This window comes from Dysidea avara, chromosome 4, assembly GCF_963678975.1.
Source record: "Dysidea avara chromosome 4, odDysAvar1.4, whole genome shotgun sequence".
NCBI classification, from domain to species: Eukaryota; Metazoa; Porifera; class Demospongiae; order Dictyoceratida; family Dysideidae; genus Dysidea; species Dysidea avara.
In genome coordinates this window covers 11,833,586-11,857,033 of record NC_089275.1, presented here as the reverse complement: position 1 = coordinate 11,857,033, position 23,448 = coordinate 11,833,586, and the positions used below count along the sequence as shown (strand labels likewise).

General features: G+C 38.6%; 1 protein-coding gene across 1 annotated transcript; it reads right to left on the bottom strand.

The window, feature by feature from the left end:
• Positions 1-329: 329 nt before the first annotated feature.
• LOC136253556 (protocadherin Fat 4-like) lies at positions 330-23,406 on the bottom strand. Its single transcript, XM_066046223.1, has 6 exons — positions 21,335-23,406; positions 8,180-20,710; positions 7,990-8,111; positions 6,995-7,910; positions 720-6,936; positions 330-565 (listed from the first exon to the last, which is right to left on the bottom strand). The coding sequence occupies exons 1-6, from the start codon at positions 23,293-23,295 to the stop codon at positions 530-532; spliced, it is 21,783 nt and encodes a 7,260-aa protein (XP_065902295.1). The 5' UTR covers positions 23,296-23,406; the 3' UTR covers positions 330-529.
• Between the last annotated feature and the right edge of the window lie 42 nt (positions 23,407-23,448).

The following is a 23,448-nucleotide window of genomic DNA, read 5'->3' as shown; positions in this document are numbered from 1 at the left end:
ACGTCTGTCTCAAAAAACAATTGCTAGATCACACACCAACTAGCTAATGGTGGAAACTGGAGTTTGTGTATAGATGTATACAACCCACCATCACCGATTAATTGGCTTTCATTAAAGCTGCATTTTGTTGCTGTATATAGCTTGTAGTGTTCACTTTTTATTTATCATACTGTACTAGGATATGATTGTATACTTTAAGTTATTGAACATCAATAATACATTTTTAGCACATACTATGTACCTTTGACATGTGAACCTTCTGTGACCTCCTTTAATTGACCACTGGCCCTACACCTAAGAATTGTTCTCTTATATAAGCCACGTGGATGTATATTATACAATTGATAATTATATGAAGACAGATATAAATTATATGTGTTATATTATAAAAGTGACTATGCATTTTACATGTATTTGTTATGCAGTATCCATGTATACCTGTGACTGGGAAAACTGATAGTTTACAGTTTTGTGTGCCCTTGTAAGATCACTGCATATATTATACAATACAATACAATAATATCATTGTCTACACTCTGGAAGTGTCTTCATCAGAAGTCAACTCCTACAAATAAAAGGAAATAACTTGTTTAATACAGTACACTTCACAGTTTCATACAATACAGTATATACTTTATGTAATGTGCAGCCTGTGTGTATAATTGTGTGTATTACACAATATTTACATTACTGAGTGTTGGCTTATGGTGTATGCATACCTTGTCATCCTGTAGTCCCTTGTCGTCTTTCAACTCATCTTCTTCTGACAACTCCTTGGTGATTGTAGCAGGCTGTGAAGGGGATGCACTTTCTGTTATTCTCTGTTCAGTTTTTGTTTTTGATGCTGATGATTTTGATGCTTGTGATCGCTTGCCTGATTTCTGTCCCACCAATTTGGTTTGATCGTCATCATCTTCATTTTCACTACTTGATTCTGTTTCACTTTCTGATTCTCTGGAGCTTGACTCTGATGATGTTTCTCGTTTTTCTAGTCTAGATGTCATAGCTGTTGATCGTCTAGTTAGTGAAGGTGGTTTTCTACTTATTGGCCTGCTGCTGCTAATATTTTCATCATCCAGGGACTCACTACTAGATGATGTTTCTTCATAATCATCTTCATCAGATTCTAATAGTGGTTGATCCCGTACACTCTTGTGGAGGTGACCACTAGCATCCAAGTCAACACTTTGCACTGACAAAGTGCTAACAAGCTTACGAGGAGTAGCTTGGTGTGGAATTGTCTTTCTTGAGAAGAATTGACCTCCATCAGACGTCTGTGGGGTTGGTGGTAGGTTTTGACTGGTGAATGAATTGCCCAATTGCTCTGAAGTCATTGAGTAATCTAAAGTTGGTTGTTGTTTCAACATGGCTGCTGGCTGACTTTGTGACAAGCTGTCAGCACTAAGGATACTAGCCATTCGTGCAGGTGAAGTGAATTGTGGTGCTGTTCTTGGTAGTGATGTAATTTGAGGGGCTTGCGGTGTAACCTGTGGAGTAGCTTGTGTTGCTGGAATTGATGTATTACTTAGACCTCTTGTTAAGCTCTGCTGTGAAGATTGTGGAGACAGTGGTTTGGATGATAACATCAGTTGAGGGTTTACAAGTTTGGTGGTAGATGTTTTATTAAACACAGCAACTGGTTGACCTGGGGAGGGTTTTGCAGTGGAGAACACATTTGTAGTCTGTTGTCTTTCAACACCAATACCAGACAGTGTGTTAGCTTCATTTTTAGGACCTCGAGATGCTATATCTCCTAAAGAAGTGTGAACAGAACCAAATGACTTAGTGCTAGCTCTTTTAGCCATTAGAAGACTTCTAAAATCTTTTGGAGGAGGACTAACTGGAAGATCAGCATTATCCATGGATGTTAAAGAGAATTTCTTTCCTTGTTGTACTAGTGATCCTGGTTGTACAGGTGGTAAGTCAGTAAGAGGTGAGGTAGGTGTTTGTCTTCTTGAAAGGATGTTTGTTCTTCTCTTTCTCTCTGCTAAACGCCTGCAATCTCTGCCATGTTCCTCTGTCCAGTGTTTGTACTGACATTCTGGACTGCAATAACCCTGTGCCATACATTGAGAACATTCAAACTGAGCTGCTAAACCACATATGCAGAAATGACGTCTGCTACGTTCAGTGTTTGCTTCTGCCTCTCTGATAAATATTGTTTTGTCATACACCAGATTTACAAATTGCATCTGCTCAGCTGCTGGCTCTATGTCGCATAATTGTTTAGTCAAGAAGTAAAATGGTTTGTTTTTAAGAGTATCAAAGTTATCGAAGAGTTGATTGCGTAACTCACGCAATCTCATTGATGGTAAGACATTAAGACTGCCAAAGAGTTCACGTTCTTTCTGACCACCTTCAGCTATCTTTATAATCTGCATTAACACTTTAGCTTCTTCTGGTGTCAGCAATGCTGTTTTCACTGTTTGTATGTCTTCTTGTAACTCTAGTCCAACATCTTTAGTAACATCCACCCTACGCTTTTTTCTCTTATTTCTCCATAGAACTGCCACAATGATTACAACTACTACTACGACTACTACTAGGAGAACTACTACAACAGCAGCTGCAGCAGCTCCAGCCCCGCCTCCTCCACCTCCTCCACCTCCAGCAGTTGAAGTGGTGACCACTACAACAGTAGTTGTTGTGGATGATGTTGTAGTAGATGTAGAGGTAATAACAGGTGTTGGGGTCGGAGTAGGGGTAGGAGTGACAGGTGCTGGTAGCAGACCAATAATGAAATCTGTCAAATGATTGTACTCACAAACTGCATGCAGTGTATAATCAACTACAAATGTGTGTGGTGGTGTTAGCGAATCTAACTGCCACCTGTCCTCTCCTGGCTGTCTATACAAACACAGTAGTTGCGTCCCATTTTCTGTGGTGTTGTCTTGAAGTGGAATCTGTACAGCATACGGCATCTGGAGATCTGATATTTCAAAAGATTGTGCTCTAACTGGGTCCAACAAGGAGAATGATATCACTTGTGAGTATGGTTGAATTTCTGCTGTATCAACATACGCTATATTCCTATTAATCACACCAATTGATACAGTGTTTAATTGTAGTACTTTCCTGTTAGGTACACTGCTACTGTCTATTGCTAGTACATCATCATCACTGGCCACTACCATTGTGCAAATATCTTCACATCCTGTTGTCCTAGTGCATTGAGTGTTAATGTAATACTCTAATAGCGTGGAGTTGACCACTAAACTGGCTCCTCCTGTTAACGATATCCTTCCAAAGGGTAGAGATTTAGAGACTTGGAACAGTACTTCAGATGACTGAAATACAGAAGGATCTTCTCCTTGAACTTTAGACTGGCAAACATTAAGACCAAGTCTATCGATGGTATTTCTGTATTGCATACCAGAGGTTGACCCCCCAATTATCAGGTCACTCCAAACAGTGAATATCAAATCAGCTTCATGTTCAGTTAGCATATTGTAGTTTTGTACTACTGGACTGGATGCTGAAACTAGTGAGACTGGCTCATTGTTGCTACTGATAGCAATCATAGTCCCCTGATCTTCAGCAGCATCATAAGTGACCACATTACTGACAACTAAATTCATAGCAGCTGATACTCTATCAATATCATTGACTATCACGTTACGATCACCAGTAAGGTAAGATAGTAGAGTTGTGAAATGAATTTGATGAGACTTTGTGGGTATTAAGGAGGACTCAAAAACGGTCAAAATAGCTGATAGAGTGCTTCTTCTTACTGTTATAAAGGAATTACTGGATTGGCTTAATTCTAATAACAGAACAGTTATACTAGACAATGCTGTGGTCCAACTCTTATCTCTTTGCTCATTGTTAGTTATACTTGTGAGCACTGAGGGATAACTAACTGACAAAGCAGACACATGGACTGTTCCAAACAAATCAGTAGATGCACCATATCTATTGGACACCCTGACTACAATAGTAGTGCTATCTCCCATGTTACTGGTTGGTAGTAGTGTCTTGTGCTGCTCAGTTCTTAGTCTTCCAGTCAACCACTGTATGTCACTTTCAGTAAGACTGCCACTATTTCCTGTCTGCGTAACTATACCATACTGATATTCTAATGGTAGTGCTTCTTCTGTTGTTGATGATGCAGAGCATGTGATAGTAAACTCAGTGGTTAGGGTATTACCAGTTGTTGGCTGTATGTTGACATAACCAGTAGTGGGTGGAGAGGTTGGTGTTATTGTGATCTGAGAATATCCCTGACCTAAACTGTTGGTAGCTAACAAACGGAAGGTGTAACTGAACCCGGCAATCAATACATTAGGATTGAGAACAAGTTTGACTCTACTTGTTTGGTTAGGTTCAATGTACTGTTGGGTCAAATCAGTATCATCACTAGTCTGTGTTAGACTAAAGCTGTTATATGTAACTTGTAGTTGAGCAATAGAAGTATTTGTTACACTAACACAGACCTGTCCAGGCAGTTCAATACACTGCCAAGTCACTCTTCTAGTAGGTGGAATGGAGAAAACTAATCCTTCCAGTATGATTCTCTCTGTCACAGGAAATATATCATTAACTGGTACAACAATTTCCACTATTGGAGGAGTACTACCCACAAATCTTATCTGAACTGTTTCTCTAGACACACTATTCCCTTGCATCATGGTCAGCTGGATAGCATATGTAATACCTGCTGTAAATAAACTGGCTGGGATGCTAACAATATCTGATGCATTGCTAAAATCAATGACACTTTCATTACCAGTGCCACTTACATAGCAAGGTCCATTAGTATTAGTATTAATACAACTCCAAGAGTAGCTTACAGGCCCCAAGTTAGGAACAATGATAGATTGAGTAGCATCTAGTATCAGGTCTCTATGACGAGCTACTGTCCTATTTCCACCAAAAATATGAGCTGTAAGTCTAACTGGTGAAACAGTCAATGTAAAGTTATTAGAACTACTGGCTAATCCTATGGTTGCTGTAACAACAGCAATATAAGTGTAATTGCAGTTCAATAGATTTGCTGGTACATAGAACAATGGTGAGCTTGTTTTTAGAGAGGAAGTGTCCTGCAAGACTGGTGCCATTCTTTTTGACTTTTCTACCACATACAAACTCCATTCATAGCTAACAGCTCCAGAAACACCTCCACAAGAAAGGTCACTCACTTCAACCTGAAGGAAGGCTGAATCTCCACATGACAACATCTTCATTTTACTGCCAACTAGTTGAATTTGAGGGACAGCCACTTCTTGTTTGGTAAGACGTACTCTAACAGTGTCACTGACCAGCCCTATTGAATTAGTAACAGTCAACTGAATGAAATACTCCACATTTTGTATAAAGTAAGCCGTGTCTAAACTAATAGCATCATTCTGTGGAGTTAGTCCATTAAGATAGTTCTGTATTTGATCAAATCCACTAGTGGCACTATCAAGAACTGATATAGACCATGAGTACTGGAGATCTCCATAACCAGCATGTAGTGATTGTCTGCCTGTAAATGTCACACTACCACACATTGGTATATTATCTGGACCTTCAATAATAGCCACTGGCTTAGTCCCTCCACCTACAAATATAGAGTAGTTAGTAATGTTTCGTGCATATAATTTCCCAGATGCTCGAATAACATTGTCCTTGAATCCAACAGGAGTAAAACTTGTGAGTTGTGCATCTGATGGTACAATAATAGTGACTTGATCAAAACTACTTGATGACCAAAGGCAAGCAGGATCAGTACCTAGCAAGCTTAGTGTGGCAGGGGTAAATATATTTTCACAAGACAAGGTCATGTCAATCAGTTCTATTCTCTGATCAAAATCAAGATAAACTGTTGTCATGTCATCTGAAAAGTATGCCTCAGAAACTATTGGAGCAGGCACAAAAAATGTGAACACAAAATCGACACCATTAGTAAAACGAATTGCTTGCCCTGATGGCTGTCCATCAAGAGTTAGCCTTATACTTGCTTGACAAGGAGTATCAACTGGAGGTATTTCACAATCCACTCTTGTACTGGAAATGAATACAGCTGGGTAAACCTCTTGTGAGTCAGCACTACTGCTCTGACATCTTTGAAGGCCATAAGCAATGCATGAGACAAAGCCAGTATCAGTGTAATTATGACCAAGAAATGACACCATTGTACTACTGCCAAGAACATTCCACACAGGAACCATTTCAGTTATGAGGATATTAGAATAGTCATCATTGTAGAATATAGCATTAATTGTGACTGGTGTGGGTGGTCCATCTTGTACACTGACCTGCAACTGGTACTGTGATACTAGTTCAGCTCCAGTGGTGTCTGCTGTAGTACATAACACTGTGGTGTGGTCTATTATAATACCGACGGTTGAGAACTGTTGATCTCCTGACCTAAACTGACAGACTGGAAAGACAACATCTCCTGTGGTATTTAATACTGTTGGTGCACCACAATTTGGAGCTTGTGGATTATAGCGAGTAAATGTTTCATTGTTTAAGAAAAATCCTGCACCTCTGACAGTTAGTTGTGTACCACCAGTGGATGGACCTCTGTTAGGAGTTATGCTATTGATTTGGTTACAGCCACAATCATTGTTACCACACTCTCCACATGTGTCTATAACAAAACCACTGCCAGTTACTCCATCACATCCAGTACATGTAGAGTTGTCTCCGAAACATACACCACACACATCTAGTTCTGTATCAGCAGTGTTGTTTGTGTCTTCACCATAACATATATCACAGGAATCCAGTAAAGCAGTACCAAAGCAAACTCCATTGCAGTCTCTATGTTCTACAATATTGTCATTGTCATCTGGTCGTTGGCAAATGCCACAACTATCTGCCCTAAATGGACCATCACAGATACCAGTGCAGTCTAGTAACTCATTGTACACTAGATCAGTGCTTTCTCCAGTACAGTAACCACAGTCATCTATCATTGCTGGACCATAGCAAACACCAGCACAATCCCTGTAAAAGAGATACACAATATTATAGTCAGTTCAGTTCAATTCAATAACAATTTTACCTTTCTTGGTTGTAGGTACGAGAAGAATTTCCACCAGAGCAGTTCATACACTCATCCACTATTGCAGGTCCAAAGCATGCTCCAGCACAGTCAATAAAGTCTGCTACTGTAACCACTGTAAATAGCTGGCTCTCCTTTTGCTCTCGATTGATTTCTACTTCACTAATACACTCACTACAGCTACCGGCTTCAGTGCTTGAGTAGGGTACATAATCACAGCCCAAACAACTTTGGTCATTTCCTTGACAAATATCACAAGAATCATAAATAGCATTAGAGTTCTGTCTGCCATCACAACCAGTACAGGTGCCACCACTACCACCACATACACAACATGCATCATATGTCACACCAGAATTGACAATACCATTACAACCATATCTGCTAGCAAGAACAAAGACTTTTTCAAGACTGAACAGCCCTACTGGATTGACAAGAGATTGAAGGGTATCTTCATATGGATTAGTATTGATGTTCATTAGGTCTAGCTCACTACTGGAAGTAGAATGTTGATTTACGGATGCATCCCATATCTTCACTGTGATGGATGGAGTAACCGATGAATTTATCCAATAATAATTTGGTCGAGGAACAAAGCGGATTCTGTCAATACCTTGTAACAGAAGAGCATTGTTTTCTGCTAAACCAGGAGGAAAATTTACCCAGGGAATCTTGTGAGACTGGTATCCTAATGGATAGGAAGACGTATTATCTGGATTATTGTAATCATTGAGGTCTCCTCTGTAATACTGCCATACACCTCCTTCAGTAGAGTTAATACTGATCACTGCAAGTCCTAGGAAATCTTCATCCCCATCTCTGGCAAACCTGGACACAAACTGGTTGACATGTGTACCATAGTGTGGTAAGGGACCCACTGCATCTGGACAACCATAACTTGTTCCATAGGATACATCTGTAGTGCAAAAACAGAAAATTATATATGAAGTCCTAGAATGCAATGTGTACTGTACACAATGCCTGTTGTTGCATACCTTGAGATACTTTCAAGATAGGGAAGCCAAGTGCTTCTAGTGAACCATTTCTTTCTAGTAAGTGCTGTTGTACTTCAGAAAAGCTGAGCACATCTTGTTGAATTGAGAAACTGACCAAACAACTGTACAGATAGAAGATGAAAATTACATACACGTCATTGTAATTATATACAAAATATGTTTTATTTACCTTTCATTTTGTGCCGGAACGACTCTTGCAATGGTAACAGGATCTATGAACACAACTTGCAAATAGTTCTCAAGTGTAGCTCTGTTTACTCGTACACTCTCAACATCCCTGTCAACTTGAACAGTAAAGAATCTGTCATACTTGTACATGATGAAGTTTGGAATTGGGTCAAGATAAGCAGTTGTTTCAAATGCAATTGGCCTGTCTAAACTTGACAAGACATTAATAGTAGCAACCTGCCATTCATTGATTCCAAATTGTGATGATGATGATGGTGACAAGTTATCCATTACCACAATAAACCTTCCATTCCTTGTTACACGACTATTACTGTACAGTCCATCCCATGGCCTGATTCTGATGGAAGCTTGACCATAAAAATCAACAGCAGGTACAAATCTTAACCTGTCAGAGGTGCCTAATAGAACATATTGAGAGGTTCCATCGATGATAGTGTCTAAGTATACCCAGTCAAATAGTGATCCATTCAAAGACACCTGCCATCTACCACTGATGTCATTGGTGGTCACATGAGACAACCCGACTCCAGGAAGTTGGTTGTTCATCAGTGCATCAAGGTTAGCACTTCTTATAGGATTGACTACTGCAACAGCTGCAAAATATCTATTGAGAACATCAGACGGTAATTGATTCTGATAAGATGTGAATGAGTTACCAGCTGGAGGGGATGGAAAACCAATCACTACTGTTGTATCCAGGATGACTGGAGAAGGAACATTGACACTTATCACTAATTCTTCTATTGTGTTTCCGTTGTTGTCTACAAACCTCTCCTCCTCTGTGATGGTGACAAACGTAAGATGAGCATCAGGACTGAACTCTGGTGGTATAGCAAGTGGAATAAATAACACAGTGATAAGTGTAGATGATTGGCTAACTCCACTGTTGTTGTTGAAAGGAAGTGTTGAATTGAAATGAGGAATTTGATTTCTGACTAGAGTGCTACTATTGCTTATAAAACCATCACTGTTTCCATCCCACAACTTTGCTCTAATCCAAACAGCACCTTCAATCTCTACAGATTTCCTGACAAATCTTATTCTTGCATTGTTTGGTAAGAAAAGTGCATTAGTATCATTAACACTAGTACTGATGTTAAACCATTCAGATGTGATAACAGAACAATTACCATAGTCATCAGTAGCAGAATCGTCACAAAGAGAATACTGCCATTCACCAAACAGTCGATCAATATCAGGAACACCAGTCACTGCTATACCTAACTCTTCTCCTTGTGTATCTACTGCTAGTGTGTTGTTTGCTGAGAGTAATAGACCTACAACATGTCCTGAAGATGAGTACACCTGTGTATTATCAAATGAGGTGATCTCTTCGATGAAGATAAGATCTTGTGTTACTTCTGGAGCAATATTTGGCAGTTCACATGTGACTCCAATAGTGAGGCAAGTATCTAAGATGTCACAAAAGTATCCTGAAGATCCGCAGCATCTCTTCACATCATCCACACACACTCTAGTATCATTACAATACACTAGGTGACTTGGACAAGGCATGCACAAGTGAGGAGCAGTCAAATTTGAGCAACCATTCAACTGCTCACAGAATACAAGTTCAGAGCCTGTGCAGTTTCTCTGGCTAATAGGCAGTGTTGTGGTTCTTACACAATGTCTGTCACCTGCAATATTTTGGTACAGTGTCTGCCCTATCAAGCAAGTAACATCACTTCCATCACAAATAGGAGATGACGGCAGTAAGTCATGACAAAGATCTGTAGTTGGACAAAGTCCCATTCCATTTGGACATGAGCCCTCACAAGAATTATCTACAGGGATGCAAGAACGAGTCTCATTACATGGCCTATATGCACTACTAGTGTTGCAATACAATTGCCAACAATGTCGCCTGAATGGAGTTAGTACAAAACCATTTGGACATCTACCCCTTGATCTTGCTATGACAGTAGTACATAGGTCACCTTCACAGAATGAACCATTAGATGTCAATGTGATTGTGACTGTAGAATTTGATATAAAAACTCCATCATCAACTTCAACAACTATCTCATAACTGGTCATTCCAGTTTCAGGTATAGTGCTATTAGTAAAAATCTTTCCAGTCTCATCGTCAATGTAAAACAAGTCATCATCATTTCCACCAATGATGGAGTATGAAAAGTTGTACATCAAATCTGCATCAATAGTAGTAGTTTGGAAGACACACTGGTTGGGAGGCAACAGTCGTGTTGCATCGACTGCATAGTTAGACTGACTGAAGAATGGTGTGTTATCATTTATATCCAGCAAGGTTACAATAACCGACACAGTTCTCGATATAACCACATCATAACCACTGTCTATTGCAGACACCATCAACTCATAAAAATCTACAATTTCACGATCAACAGGGTGCACCACAGACAGCACACCAGATTGTTGATCAATACTGAACAAAGGAGAACCATCAATATATGCATTTTGGGTTAAGTAATACAGAATTTCAATTGCGTCAACATCAGTGGCAGTAATGTTTAAGACCGGAGTTCCCACTGTAATATTCTCCATTATGCATACTTCATATTGTGACATTGTAAACACCGGTGGATGTGTGTTAATATCTTGCACTACAATGTTGACAGGCACGGTGGTATTTAATACAGGAGTGCCCATATCAAGCGCTGCTACAATTAAGCTATAATTTGAATGAGCCTGGTAATCTAGCCTTTGTTGCACCAATATATTTCCTGTAGTAGACTGTATTATAAAATCTTCTCCTTCATTTCCAGAAATGAACTCATAGCGTATTGATTCACTGCTGTTAAAGTCAGGGTCAATAGCTTCAACAGTTAATACCAGAATGCCAATGTCTAGTGTTTCTGGTATGGACATATCATAGCCAGACTGTAGGAACATGGGAGCAAAATTATTCACTGGGAGCACATCAATAAATGCAGTACTGGGACTACGTCTTGGTATAGGAGACCCTCTGTCTGTAACCTCTAGTGATAGCACATGTCGACTGACATTACGAGAGTCTAGTGGTGCACTTACATAAATACCACCTGTTGATTGATTTATTTCAAAAGCATTTGGTTGTGTTTGGTGAGTTATAGAGTAGACCAGTTCTGCATTAGATCCACTGTCAGGATCATCTGCTGCTACTTCACCTACAAAGGTACCAATGGTTGCATCGTCAGTAATGACATAATGATTAAAAGGTGAGGAAAATTCAGGAGAATTGTCATTGACATCTTCAATAATGATGTTTACTTTTGTCTGGCTAGTCAGCTGTTCAAATGATCGATAATTTCTAAGGGTTATTTGCAAGCATGGATTAGACTCTAACTCTCGGTCAAGGATAGAAACCACAGTAATCTCTCCATTAAGTGAATGTAGTATAAAGAACCCATTGTGGTTTCCTGATGTGATTGAATATTCAAAGTCACTATTTTCAAGCAAATCAGGATCCGTACCAAAAATTGTAAGGACAGGTGATCCAATAGCAGTTGATTCAGAAAGAGTTACATTATAGACCATGTTATCAGCCATAGGAGCATTATCATTAACATCAGTGATGACAACTGTTACTGTTGAATAAGACGTACCAGTTGTTGCAGTAGCCTGCAAAGGAATAACATACACAGGAAATTCTTCTCTATCAAGATTTCCTATTACTTGCAATCTACCATCATTGGTTATCTGAAACAAGGTCTTAACTGTAAATAATTCATCTCTTGTCACAGTGGTATCATTGACGTATATACTAACTTGAGTATCTGATGGAATAGTAGTGATAGCAGCTACAACTGTTAAGAGGTTGGTATTTTCTGGTACGAATATCAATTGTGTTGGAGGCTGAAACAATGGTGTGGTGGACGTTGTGGAAAGTACGTTAATTGTCACAGCACAGCCACTGTACAATGTCCCATCTGATGCTTCAATTGTTAGCTCATACTCACCCTCCATCCCTACTAAACTACTGCGGACATGAATGGTCCCATTTTGAGAAATAGAGAAGAGCAATGTGTGGTTCCCATCAGCTATGGAGTACACAATAGTATTTGATGCTAAGTAATCATCATCAATAGCTACCAGGTGAATGATGGGACTGCCAACTACAATAGTTGTACTGATGTCAACTTGGTAAAAATTTTGCTGGAATGTTGGAGAATGTTCATTATGATCTGTCACTACAATGTGCAGGTTTGTAACATCACTTAGCATTGGCTGGCCATCATCCTGTGCTACTATACTTAATGTGTATGACCGTCTGATTTCATGGTCTGGTAGTGAAGCTGTTCTAATGGTACTTGTTGATGGGTCTATGTAGAATAACCCTTCGTAGTCGCCTGAAATGATTATATAAGTAAGCTCCGCATTTGAACCGATATCATTATCAATAGCATTTAAACTGAAGACAGTATGGTTTATTGCAGCTGCCTCAGAAATAAAGGCCTGATACAAACTGGTACTGAACATTGGTGAGTTGTCATTAACATCTTCAACTTCAATCTCTAATGTTGCTAATGCTGAAAACGGAATTGGTCCAAGATCTACTACAGTAAATGTAATGGAGTAAAAGTCAGTAATTTCTCTGTCTAAATAGTCATCAACAATCAGTACACCAGTATCCTCATCCAGTTCAAAATTGTATTCACTGTTCCCACTAGTTATATAATATCTTAGTTGTCCATTAGAAGTTGAGTCCTCATCAGTAGCAGGAATTTCAAACACTGGAGTTCCTAGAATTGCATTTTCTGGTATTGCAGCGTAGTAGGTTGAAGCATTTAGAACTGGAGGATTATCATTTAAGTCAACCACTGTTATATACACCATAACTGGTGTTAACAATGGAACACCTCCCCTATCAACTGCCGTGATATTGAGTTCATAATATTGTGTATCCTCATAGTCTAAGCTCTCAGTAAGGCTAATAACTCCAGTCTCATTGTTGATGGTAAATGTACCATTAAAATCATCCACAATGAAATAAGTGACTTCAGCATTCTCATCAATATCAATGTCAGTAGTGCCAACTGCTAGAAATTCTGTTCCAACTGAAGTATCCTCAAGCAGTACAGATGTATAGTTGCTGGCATTAAAAATCGGAAAGTTATCATTAATGTCCAACACAATAACAGTAACATTGACTACTCCTGTAAGGGGAGGAATACCACCATCAGTTGCAACTACTGTGAATATAAATATATCTTGTATTTCACGGTCTAAATTTTCACTCAAGTAGATTATTCCATTGTCAGAGTCAATCTCGAAGTGATCCGCATCATCACTAGCCACAAGAGCATAAGAGACGTCACTGTTGTTACCAATGTCTCTATCGTAGGTGGAGACATTCAGCAGATTTGTACCAACACTTGTAACCTCTTCATGCCAGGAAGCTTCATAGAATGACTCATTAAACACAGGATTCTCATCATTGATGTCTAAAATAATAAACATGACCTCTACCATTGATGATCTCTCTTCGGCAATACCATTATCTGTAGCTACAACAGTTATGATATGAGTATCAGATGCTTCTCTGTCAAATGTTGCATTGGTGAACAGCTCTCCTGTTAAAGCATTAACTGTGAAAAGCAATGATGAATTTTCTGATATGAAATAACTAATGTTCTCTAGATCAGCATCATGCGCAATAACTCTTCCAACAGAGATATCAACTGGTTCGTCTTCTTCAAAACTAAATATGTACTGAGCTTGCTCAAATATTGGGCTATTGTCATTGGAGTCTTCTATATGGATAGTCACCACAGTGGTGTCAGTAAAGTTTGATACATCATATGCAGTAATGTTTAGAACATGCACATCAGTTGCCTCTCTATCCAGGATATCTGCCACTCTAATAATACCTGTGTATTGCTCAATAGTGAACAATAAGCTGGTGTTCTCACTAGCTGTAAGCTGGTAAGTCAAGTTGGAGTTGTTATCTGTGGCATCTAGGTCATTTGCAGTAACTTGGAATATGGAGTCACCCACTGCTGTTGATTCTGATATAGGAATGGTATAAGTTGGGAAATCAAACATGGGAACATTGTCATTAACATCATTAACCAAAACAGTGATGTTACCTTCAGTAGACAGGTATGGATGACCAATACTATTAGCAGCTGAGACAGTTATTGCATACTCCAATGAATATTCAGCATCTACTGCCTCAATAGCTATCACCTCACCAGTGGAGGAATTTATGCTGAATGGGTTACTAAGCGGATAAACGCTGGAAATTCTGTAGAATATTTCTGAATTAGACCCACTGTCATTGTCTGTGGCAGCCACTGAGAGCAAACTAATTGGGTTGTTCAAGTTTTCAGTGACAGATGTGAAATAAGGAACGTTGATGAACACTGGTGGATTATCATTAATATCTACTACATTAATGGTTAGAGTTACTCTGCTAGATAATGATGGAACTCCTCCATCAGTAGCAGTGACTGTTATATTGTAACTCTGTATATTCTCATAATCCAATGTTTCTGCTACATAAATATCACCAGTTGTAGCGTTCACTGTAAAGTGGTCAGCATTAATGCTAGATGGATCTATAGCATAAACAACAGCACTGTTAAAACCAATGTCATCATCAGTGGCGAGTACGTAAGCGAAGGAAGTTCCAGTGGTCACATTTTCCGCTACGTTACTGTTATACTGTGGCAGAGTGAATTGTGGTGGATTATCATTGAGGTCTAGTACATTTATCTTCACTACAGTCATACCATTTCGTGATGGGTTGCCTCCATCACTTGCAAAAACAGTTATATTATAAACATCCTGTAACTCTCTGTCTAGAGGCCTAATTGTATGTATTGTACCATTCAATGGGTCAATTGTAAAAGAGTTGGTAACATCTGACAGACCATATGCTAGGACAGCATTGTTACCAGTATCAAGATCACTTGCTAATAACTGTGTTACCTCTGTGTAATTGGCATTCTCATTTACTTGTGCTTCATATAGCGGCTGAGAAAAGAATGGATTGTTATCATTCTCATCCAATATCATTATCTGAACACAAGTATAGCCATACTGGGTTGGTGTTCCCTGATCTTCAGCTTCAACTAACAATAAATAATCACTGATATACTCTCGATCAAATTCTGAAGTAGATATTATCTCACCAGTGACATTGTCAATAGCAAATAACGGGTATGGTGGGTACAGTGACGTGTTCACCCTTGATGCAATATCATCACAAATGGTTTGTGGACATAAACTGGCACAGTCTTGGGTAAATAAATTGGTATGATTTAAACTATAGACTATTTGAGAATTCTCTCCTTCATCTATGTCAGTAGCATTGACAAAACGTACAGATGAATTAGCTGGAAGATTTTCAGTGATCCCTCCAGCAAACACACGACTCTGAAACTGTGGAGCATTATCATTGACATCCACAACAACAATCATTAGGGTTACGTTAGTTGAAAGTGAAGGTTCACCATTATCTATAGCTGTGACAATCATTTCATATGCTGATGTTCTCTCTCGATCTAAGTTAACTGTATTCAATAGAAACACTGTACCATTGACTGGATCAATACCAAAATTGTTAGGTGACTCAGTGTCATTAGATAAGAACTGCAGTAAATAAACTATTTCTCCATTTTCATTACTGTCAGCATCAGTGGCAGAAATTGTAATGATTTCAGTTCCAGCTACAGAATTTTCTAGGACAAAACCAGAATAGGTTTGATTTATAAACTGTGGTGCATTATCGTTGACATCAAGAATATCAATGTACACAAACACTGTAGCATTAAGTCTCATATCAATAGCACCACTATCTTCAGCAAACAGCTCTAAAGTGACATTTGTAATGGCTTCATAGTCAATTTCACGGTTAACCAATATTTCTCCACTTATGATACCAATGTAAAATAGCAAAAGGTCATTTCCATCAGTGATCTGATACTTAATCAAACTATTGTCCCCAGAGTCTTCATCAGTGGTAGATACTGTCAACACTAGATATCCTACTGATCTGTTTTCATGGACTTCACCAAAATAAAATAATTCAGTAAATACAGGAGGAAATTCATTAACATCAGTAACAGTGATATTGACAAGTGTATCACTTGACAAGCGATTGAGTCCATAGTCAGTCGCCCTTACCACCAGTAAGTAAATTTCAATGATTTCTCTGTCAACTTCTCCCATTAAAGAGATTTCTCCAATGGTAGCATTGATACGAAATGTACTGTTTGTGTTTCCAGAAATTATGCTATAGGTTATATTTCCATTGTGACCAACATCTGAATCAGTTGCAATAACACGTCCAACTAAAGCTCCTGACATGGAATTCTCAACTACAGTGAAATTATAGACATCTTCAAGGAAAACAGGTACATTGTCATTTTCATCAATTAGTTCAATATAAAGATAAGCATTAGTGTATCTCCCACCGCCATCTGTTGCATTAAGAGTAATGTTATATGTAGCGTGTTCTTCTCGATTTAATGGTTTGATAACAGTTACGTTTCCTGTCTCATTGTGGATGTGGAATTGTTCCAGTGGATCTCCAGCAGTGATGTTGTATGTTACTAATCCATTACGATTAATGTACATAAATGTTCCACTAGAAGTAGATGTGGCTATTTGGTCAGCATCGGTAGCTTGTACATCAATTATTGTAGTATTAACAGAGACATGTTCGGTGATCACAACAAAATAGAGATCTCTTTCCCACACTGGGTCATTATCATTGAGGTCTTGGACAGTAATTGATATACTGGCTGTAGCTTCATTGCCTGGGTTTCCTCTATCTGCTGCATGCAGCTCTAGTGTGTATGAAGTTTGTCTCTCCCAGTCTAAAGATTCAGAGAGGTGCACTTCTCCAGTGATAGTATTTATAGAAAAATCGGTATATTTGTGATTTCCAGTCAAAGCATAAGTTATTTCAGTATTTGACCCAAAGTCACTGTCAGTTGCAAACAGCATGTGGTTAATAGCTATACCAACTTCGGCATCTTCAGGAAGTTGTTGACTATAAGCAAATCGGTTGAAAGAAGGTGTATTGTCATTGTCATCAGTCACAAAAATACGCACTGTCACAGTATCAGTAAACACCATGCCACCAGCATTGTTGGTAGCAGTGATAGACAAATTGTAGTCCCTTTGGAAGCTGGATTCATAATCAAGTTGTCTAGACACCCTTACTGCACCTGTTGCTCTGTTTATAGAAAAATCACTAAAAGGGTTTTGTGCAGTTATCTCATAAGTTACCACATTGTTAGGAGCAGCACCATCATTATCAAGAGCTGTTACATTCAGGAATGTTTTACCTACCTCATAAGTTTCAGGCAACACTACATAATATGAGTCCGTCACAAAAATGGGACCAAACTCATCGACATCCTCAACCATAATAGTGACAACTGTGTAAGCTGTTTCTGTTGCACTTGATGCTTGAACTACCAGTTGGTACACTGAAATGTGTTCATAATCTAATCCCTCCAGTACATTGATAGCTCCATTGTTATCAATTGAAAATAGACTTGTATTACTTTGTGCCACAATTGCTAAAGTTGTATGGAAAGAAGCACCAACACATGTTGTTGCTGAATGTATCACATTTTCAGAAAACTGACAAGTAAATGTTGGAGATGTAAACTGAATATTTAAAAGACCAGTGACATGCACCATCACATTAGTAGATACATTGTATAGCCCATCAAATGCTCTTATTGTCAGATCAATGGTTTGTCCCTGCAATCCTGTTATGGACAATCTAGTACGTAGTATACCATTGTAGTCAATGCTAAATGAGCCTGTGTTGTCTCCAGCTTCAATGTAGAATTGAACATGGTTTGTATCAACATCTGTTAGTGCTAGTCTCAGTACTTCGCTTCCTGCTAACACTCCAAAGCTAATGGAAATTTCATATTGAGACAGTGCAAAGTATGGAATATTATCATTAGAATCAACAACATGAACTAAGAATGTTGTGTAGTTGCTTAAAGACATTATTCCATTATCATAAGCTTGAACTGCTATAGAATAAAGTGATTTTGTCTCATAATCTAAAACAGAATTGAGTGAGAGACCTCCCGTGGTTTCATTCACAGAAAATATTCCTTCACTGTTGCCAGCTACAATGGCATAGTTCACTCGACCACCTTCACCGAGGTCTGAATCAGTAACAGAAATGCTGTATACCACACAATCTAAAGTAGAGTTTTCGGAAATGTAAATATCAATAAAGGTGCTACTAAATGAAGGGTGTTGATCATTTATATCAGTTATCTCAACACTTACTGTGACTGGGGTAGAGCCTATTCTTGTAGAGAATGAGTTGTTTGCTATAACCACAAGATCAATACTGGGATAAACTTCTCTATCAATGTACCGTGCTGTATAGATCACACCAGTTTCATTATTTATCCCAAAGTTTTGACTGCCAGAAACATCTTCCAGGTAGTAACTAATAACTCCATCAACTCCCAAGTCAGCATCTGTTGCAAGTACTCTAGTAACAACAGTACCAATGGCAAGGTTTTCTTCTAGACTAGCACTATAAGAAGGCTGATCAAACACAGGATCATTGTCATTGACATCAATAATATTAACAATGATTGTGGTGGTGGCAGATCTTGATGGAATTCCCAAGTCATGTACTGTAGCTATAAACACAAACTGTTCGGCAAGTTCTCTGTCAAATGTATCAACAGCTGTAAACAGTACACCTGTAGTAGAATTGACATCAAAGTATGTTGAATTTACAGAATATCTCAAATCTTGATTTGAGCCAACATCATTATCTGTGGCACGTAAAGTCAAGATTGCTGTATCAGTCATCACATCCTCTGGTATGCTTCCTACAAATGTATCATTAACAAACACAGGATCATGATCATTGGAATCTATTATGGCAATTGTAATGATGGTGTCATTCCGCAGTGAAGGAGTTCCATGATCTTCAGCTCTCACTAACAAATCATAACTGGTTCTTCTCTCAAAGTTAAACTCCGTATTGGTGGTAACAAGGCCAGTCATATTGTCAACTATGAAGTTAATGCGGTGTGTGGAAAACTCCATTAATATGGAATAGGATACAACAGAGTTGTTTCCTGAGCTATCCATGTCTTCAGCTGTAAGATTACCAACAGTTGATCCTGGAGGAAGGTTTTCAAGTACAGCTAACTGGTATGACTGCTGTGTAAACTGTGGTACCCTATCATTTACATCAATAACAGTAAGAAATACAATTGACTCATCCATGAGGGGAGGGTCTCCATTGTCACTACAGTGGACTAAAAACTCATAATCTCCAGACTCCCAGTCAACTTCTCCTTCCACAAATAACTCGCCAGTAGTAGCAACTATCCTAAATGGCATACTTCTGTTACCTGAGATTGTATAAGAAAAGTTTCTGTTATGAAAATCTACATCTTCATCTGTTGCAAAAACCTGTAACACAAATGTACCATCTTCAGAATTCTCTACGACACTTGTTGAATAGTTTGAAGAGTTAAACACTGGTGGAAAGTCATTTGAATCAAGAATAGTAATTGTAACTATAGCAGTAGCCGATAGTGGTATTACTCCATTATCTACAGCCATTATTGTAATATTGTACTGATATTCACTTTCACGATCAAACGTATCATTTGTATGAAGCACTCCAGTAGTCTGGTTAACTGAAAATCTGTTAGAAATATTCATTTCATCTTCAATTATAAAATACTCCAGGATAGCATTGCTACCTAAATCATCATCAGTAGCCTCAATGGTGTAAAATGGATCACCGATTTCTGCACTTTCCATCACACTTGCTTGAAGTACATCACTAGCAAACACTGGTGGATTATCATTGAAGTCTAATACAGTAATGTTGGCCAGACCATAACCAAATAATTGTGGTTCACCACCATCAGTCACAACAATGGTTAAACTGTAGAATTCCTGCCCAGTTTTGTTTAGTATTTGAGCAGTATAAATTGCACCAGTGGTTTGATTGATTGCAAACCTTCTGTTTGGATCACCTGAGAATATCCCATATCTTAGTTCAGCATTAATACCAATATCAATGTCCATGGCACGATATTCTGGTATAACTTCAGTCCCAATTGGATTATTTTCAATAACAGTTCCACTGATGTTGCTGGTGTAAAATGGAGAATTGTCATTTACGTCACCTATGGCTATAGTGAGGTCATATGTTGACCTTTGTTGTGGGACTCCAAAGTCGACACCTTCAATTGTTATGATATAAGCATTTACACTTTCTCTATCAAATGTAGCATTACTGGTAATGATACCATCTGAGTCAAGGATAAAGTCACTAATATTGGTAATGATAGTAAGGTTGAATAGGCCTCCATCACCAGTATCAACATCTGTAGTAAATTCTGTTAAATTAACAGCTATTACTCCTGGAGCAGCATTTTCTACTACGACTGCCTCGTAGCCAGGAGGAAATAAAAAGTCTGGTGGACGATCATTTACATCTGACAGGTATATAGTCACATTAGCTCGATGAATACGTGGTTCTGGAAATCCTCCATCATAAGCTTCTACTTGAAACCAAATTGTGTCCCTGTGTATGAAAATTCATAGTGATAAAATGCACACTTATACCAATTATGTATGTATTATTCTTTTAATGATAAATGTGTTCTAAAGGAAATATATTCATCTGTACTATTTTCCCATGGGTACCATACAGTGTATAGAGAACATACAATACCATGTAATGTAACCAGTATAGTCAGGCAACCACATGTGTACACTAAAGAAACAATTGGTCAATATTTATTCCCAATCATATTTGATACACTGATATCTAGCAATATTACAGTGGAACAAATAACTTTAATAGGGACAATAAAATATTTCTACAGCCAACAGTGTCAACTAAAAAATTATCATAAGAAAGTACACACAGTGTGTAAAAGTGCTGGTCTATTGTACACTTCAAACAATTCCATAATTATTGGGATAAAATAATTAGCCATTCATTATTAATTGATGGCTAGTCAAAATTTTGGGTGTCTGGGTTTGGGAAGTAGCACAACACCAAAATTAATATTATGCATCAGGAAATTTGCACTGCTTTGCAACATTTCTAGGCCATACTATGTACTATATTATACACCAAGACATAATGTTGGAGGGAAATGGTATTAGACAATATCCACAAAACACATACTATACCACATACTTGACATCATAATCCAGTGTTGTATTACTGAACACTTCACCACTGGTAGAATTAACATCAAATGAGCCTGCTGCATCAAAAGGAGTAATAATTCTATATCTCACTAAGCCGGTTAGTCCACTGTCACGATCTGTAGCATTCACTCTCAGTATCACCATGCCTATTGGGGCATCCTCTGTTAAATTAACAGTAAAAATTCTTTGCTGTAAACGTGGAGGAGATCGATTGATATCATGAACTTGAACAACAAATGGTGTATCAGAGAATCTAGGAGGTGTCCCAAAATCCCACACTCTGACAACATAGTTGTAAAAAACTTGAGTGCTAAAATCTAATGTACCGTTAAGAGTCACGGTCCCATTTTCCATAATGATGAATGTTGTATCACCAGAGTTCTTTTCATAGCGTACCTGAGCATTATTGCCATCATCACTATCAGTAGCCTGTAGTGTAGTTACCACTGTTCCTATGGTGGCAGTGACCAATACACCAGCTGTAACCTCGTCAACACCAAATGTAGGACTGTTATCATTGATATCCTGTACATTAACTGTAACATTGATCTGTGAAGAAAGCCGAAGTGTTGAATTCACTGGATTATCAAACGCAGCTATCGTGACAGTTACAATGGGTGCTTCTTCACGATCTAATGTACCATTGGTACGTAACACACCAGATACAGGATCAATGGAAAATTGTCCACTAGACTGCCATACAATGCTATATGAAACATTACCATTGCTTCCCTCATCAAGATCGTCTGCTTCAACAGTTAATATAGTTGCCATAGGAAATTGTTCTTCAGTAACAGATCCGACATAAGGGTGGTTAACAAATACTGGTACAAAATCATTGATGTCTGTTAAGTTAATTGTAATATCAACAGTGTCTTGTAATTGCGGTGTTCCCAAATCACTTGCAGCAATGGTGATCAACAGGATACTGTTGACCTCACGATCAAGGCTACTAGCAACTTGTACTTCTCCTGTCACAGAATTTATCATCAGCCGATTAGCTTGGTCACCACTAATAATAAGGAACTCAATTTCACTGTTGTTCTCAAAATCAACATCAGTAGCATTCACACCATCTAGAATTACAAACCCAACTGGTACATCCTCCCTTACTGTAATAGAATAATTAACTGGGTATGTGATCTCTGGAGCATTATCATTGGCATCTAATATTATCACTGTGACATCAGCTGTGTCGTTGAGCCCTCCACCATCAACAATCATCACAGTTAAGTTGTATTGTGTTATGTTGTCAACATCTAGGTCAGCTCCTGGACCAACCAATAATGTACCTGTCTCATTGTTAATATCAAAATGACCCAGTTCGTTCCCATCAACAATGGAATATGTTATTCTCCCGTTTGTAACTAAATACCTTACTGGGCCTAAAACTGTTGTTCCATCAGGTTGCCTAATAGAATCTCTCTCGGATAACACTTGGTCCACATCAGTGGCAGTCACATTAAAAAATCCTGTACCAGGCGATGTCTTTTCAAACACCTCAGCAGTAAAACTAGGCTGGGTAAACACTGGTGGGTTATCATTAACATCTTGTATGTTGACAATGACAGTTGAACTGGGCGTGGTGTACGCACCATCAGCAGTTGTGTACTGTACTGTGAAACTATATTGTAATACTGCATCTGGTGCGTCTCTGTTAAATACGACCACTGTACTTATTACACCTGTGGATGAGCCAATTGCAAAATGTAACTGGTTTGAAATAGAATATGTTCCGTCTGTTACGGGCAATCCCAAGCTGGATACAGCCTGCACTACATCCACTTCCGCCCCATCTGGCTGCTCTTCCAGAACTTCAAAGGTGTACATAGTTTGTTCTAACAGTGCTGGAGGTTGCGCGTTAGAGATTGTGACCAGCGCAGCCACCAAACAACACAGCCTCAAAGAAGCCATCCATGTGCCCGGGTGGGGCTTGCTCGAAAACATCCCAACTTATTCGACAGATTCAATACAAAAACTTACTATCAACAAATGTTGCTTGATCCGAGCGACAGTGGTAGCAATGATTATCTTAATTCTCTACACGACGCCGACATGTTTGTTATAGTGTTTATTTCGTTGCCATGTGGCGGTTGCATC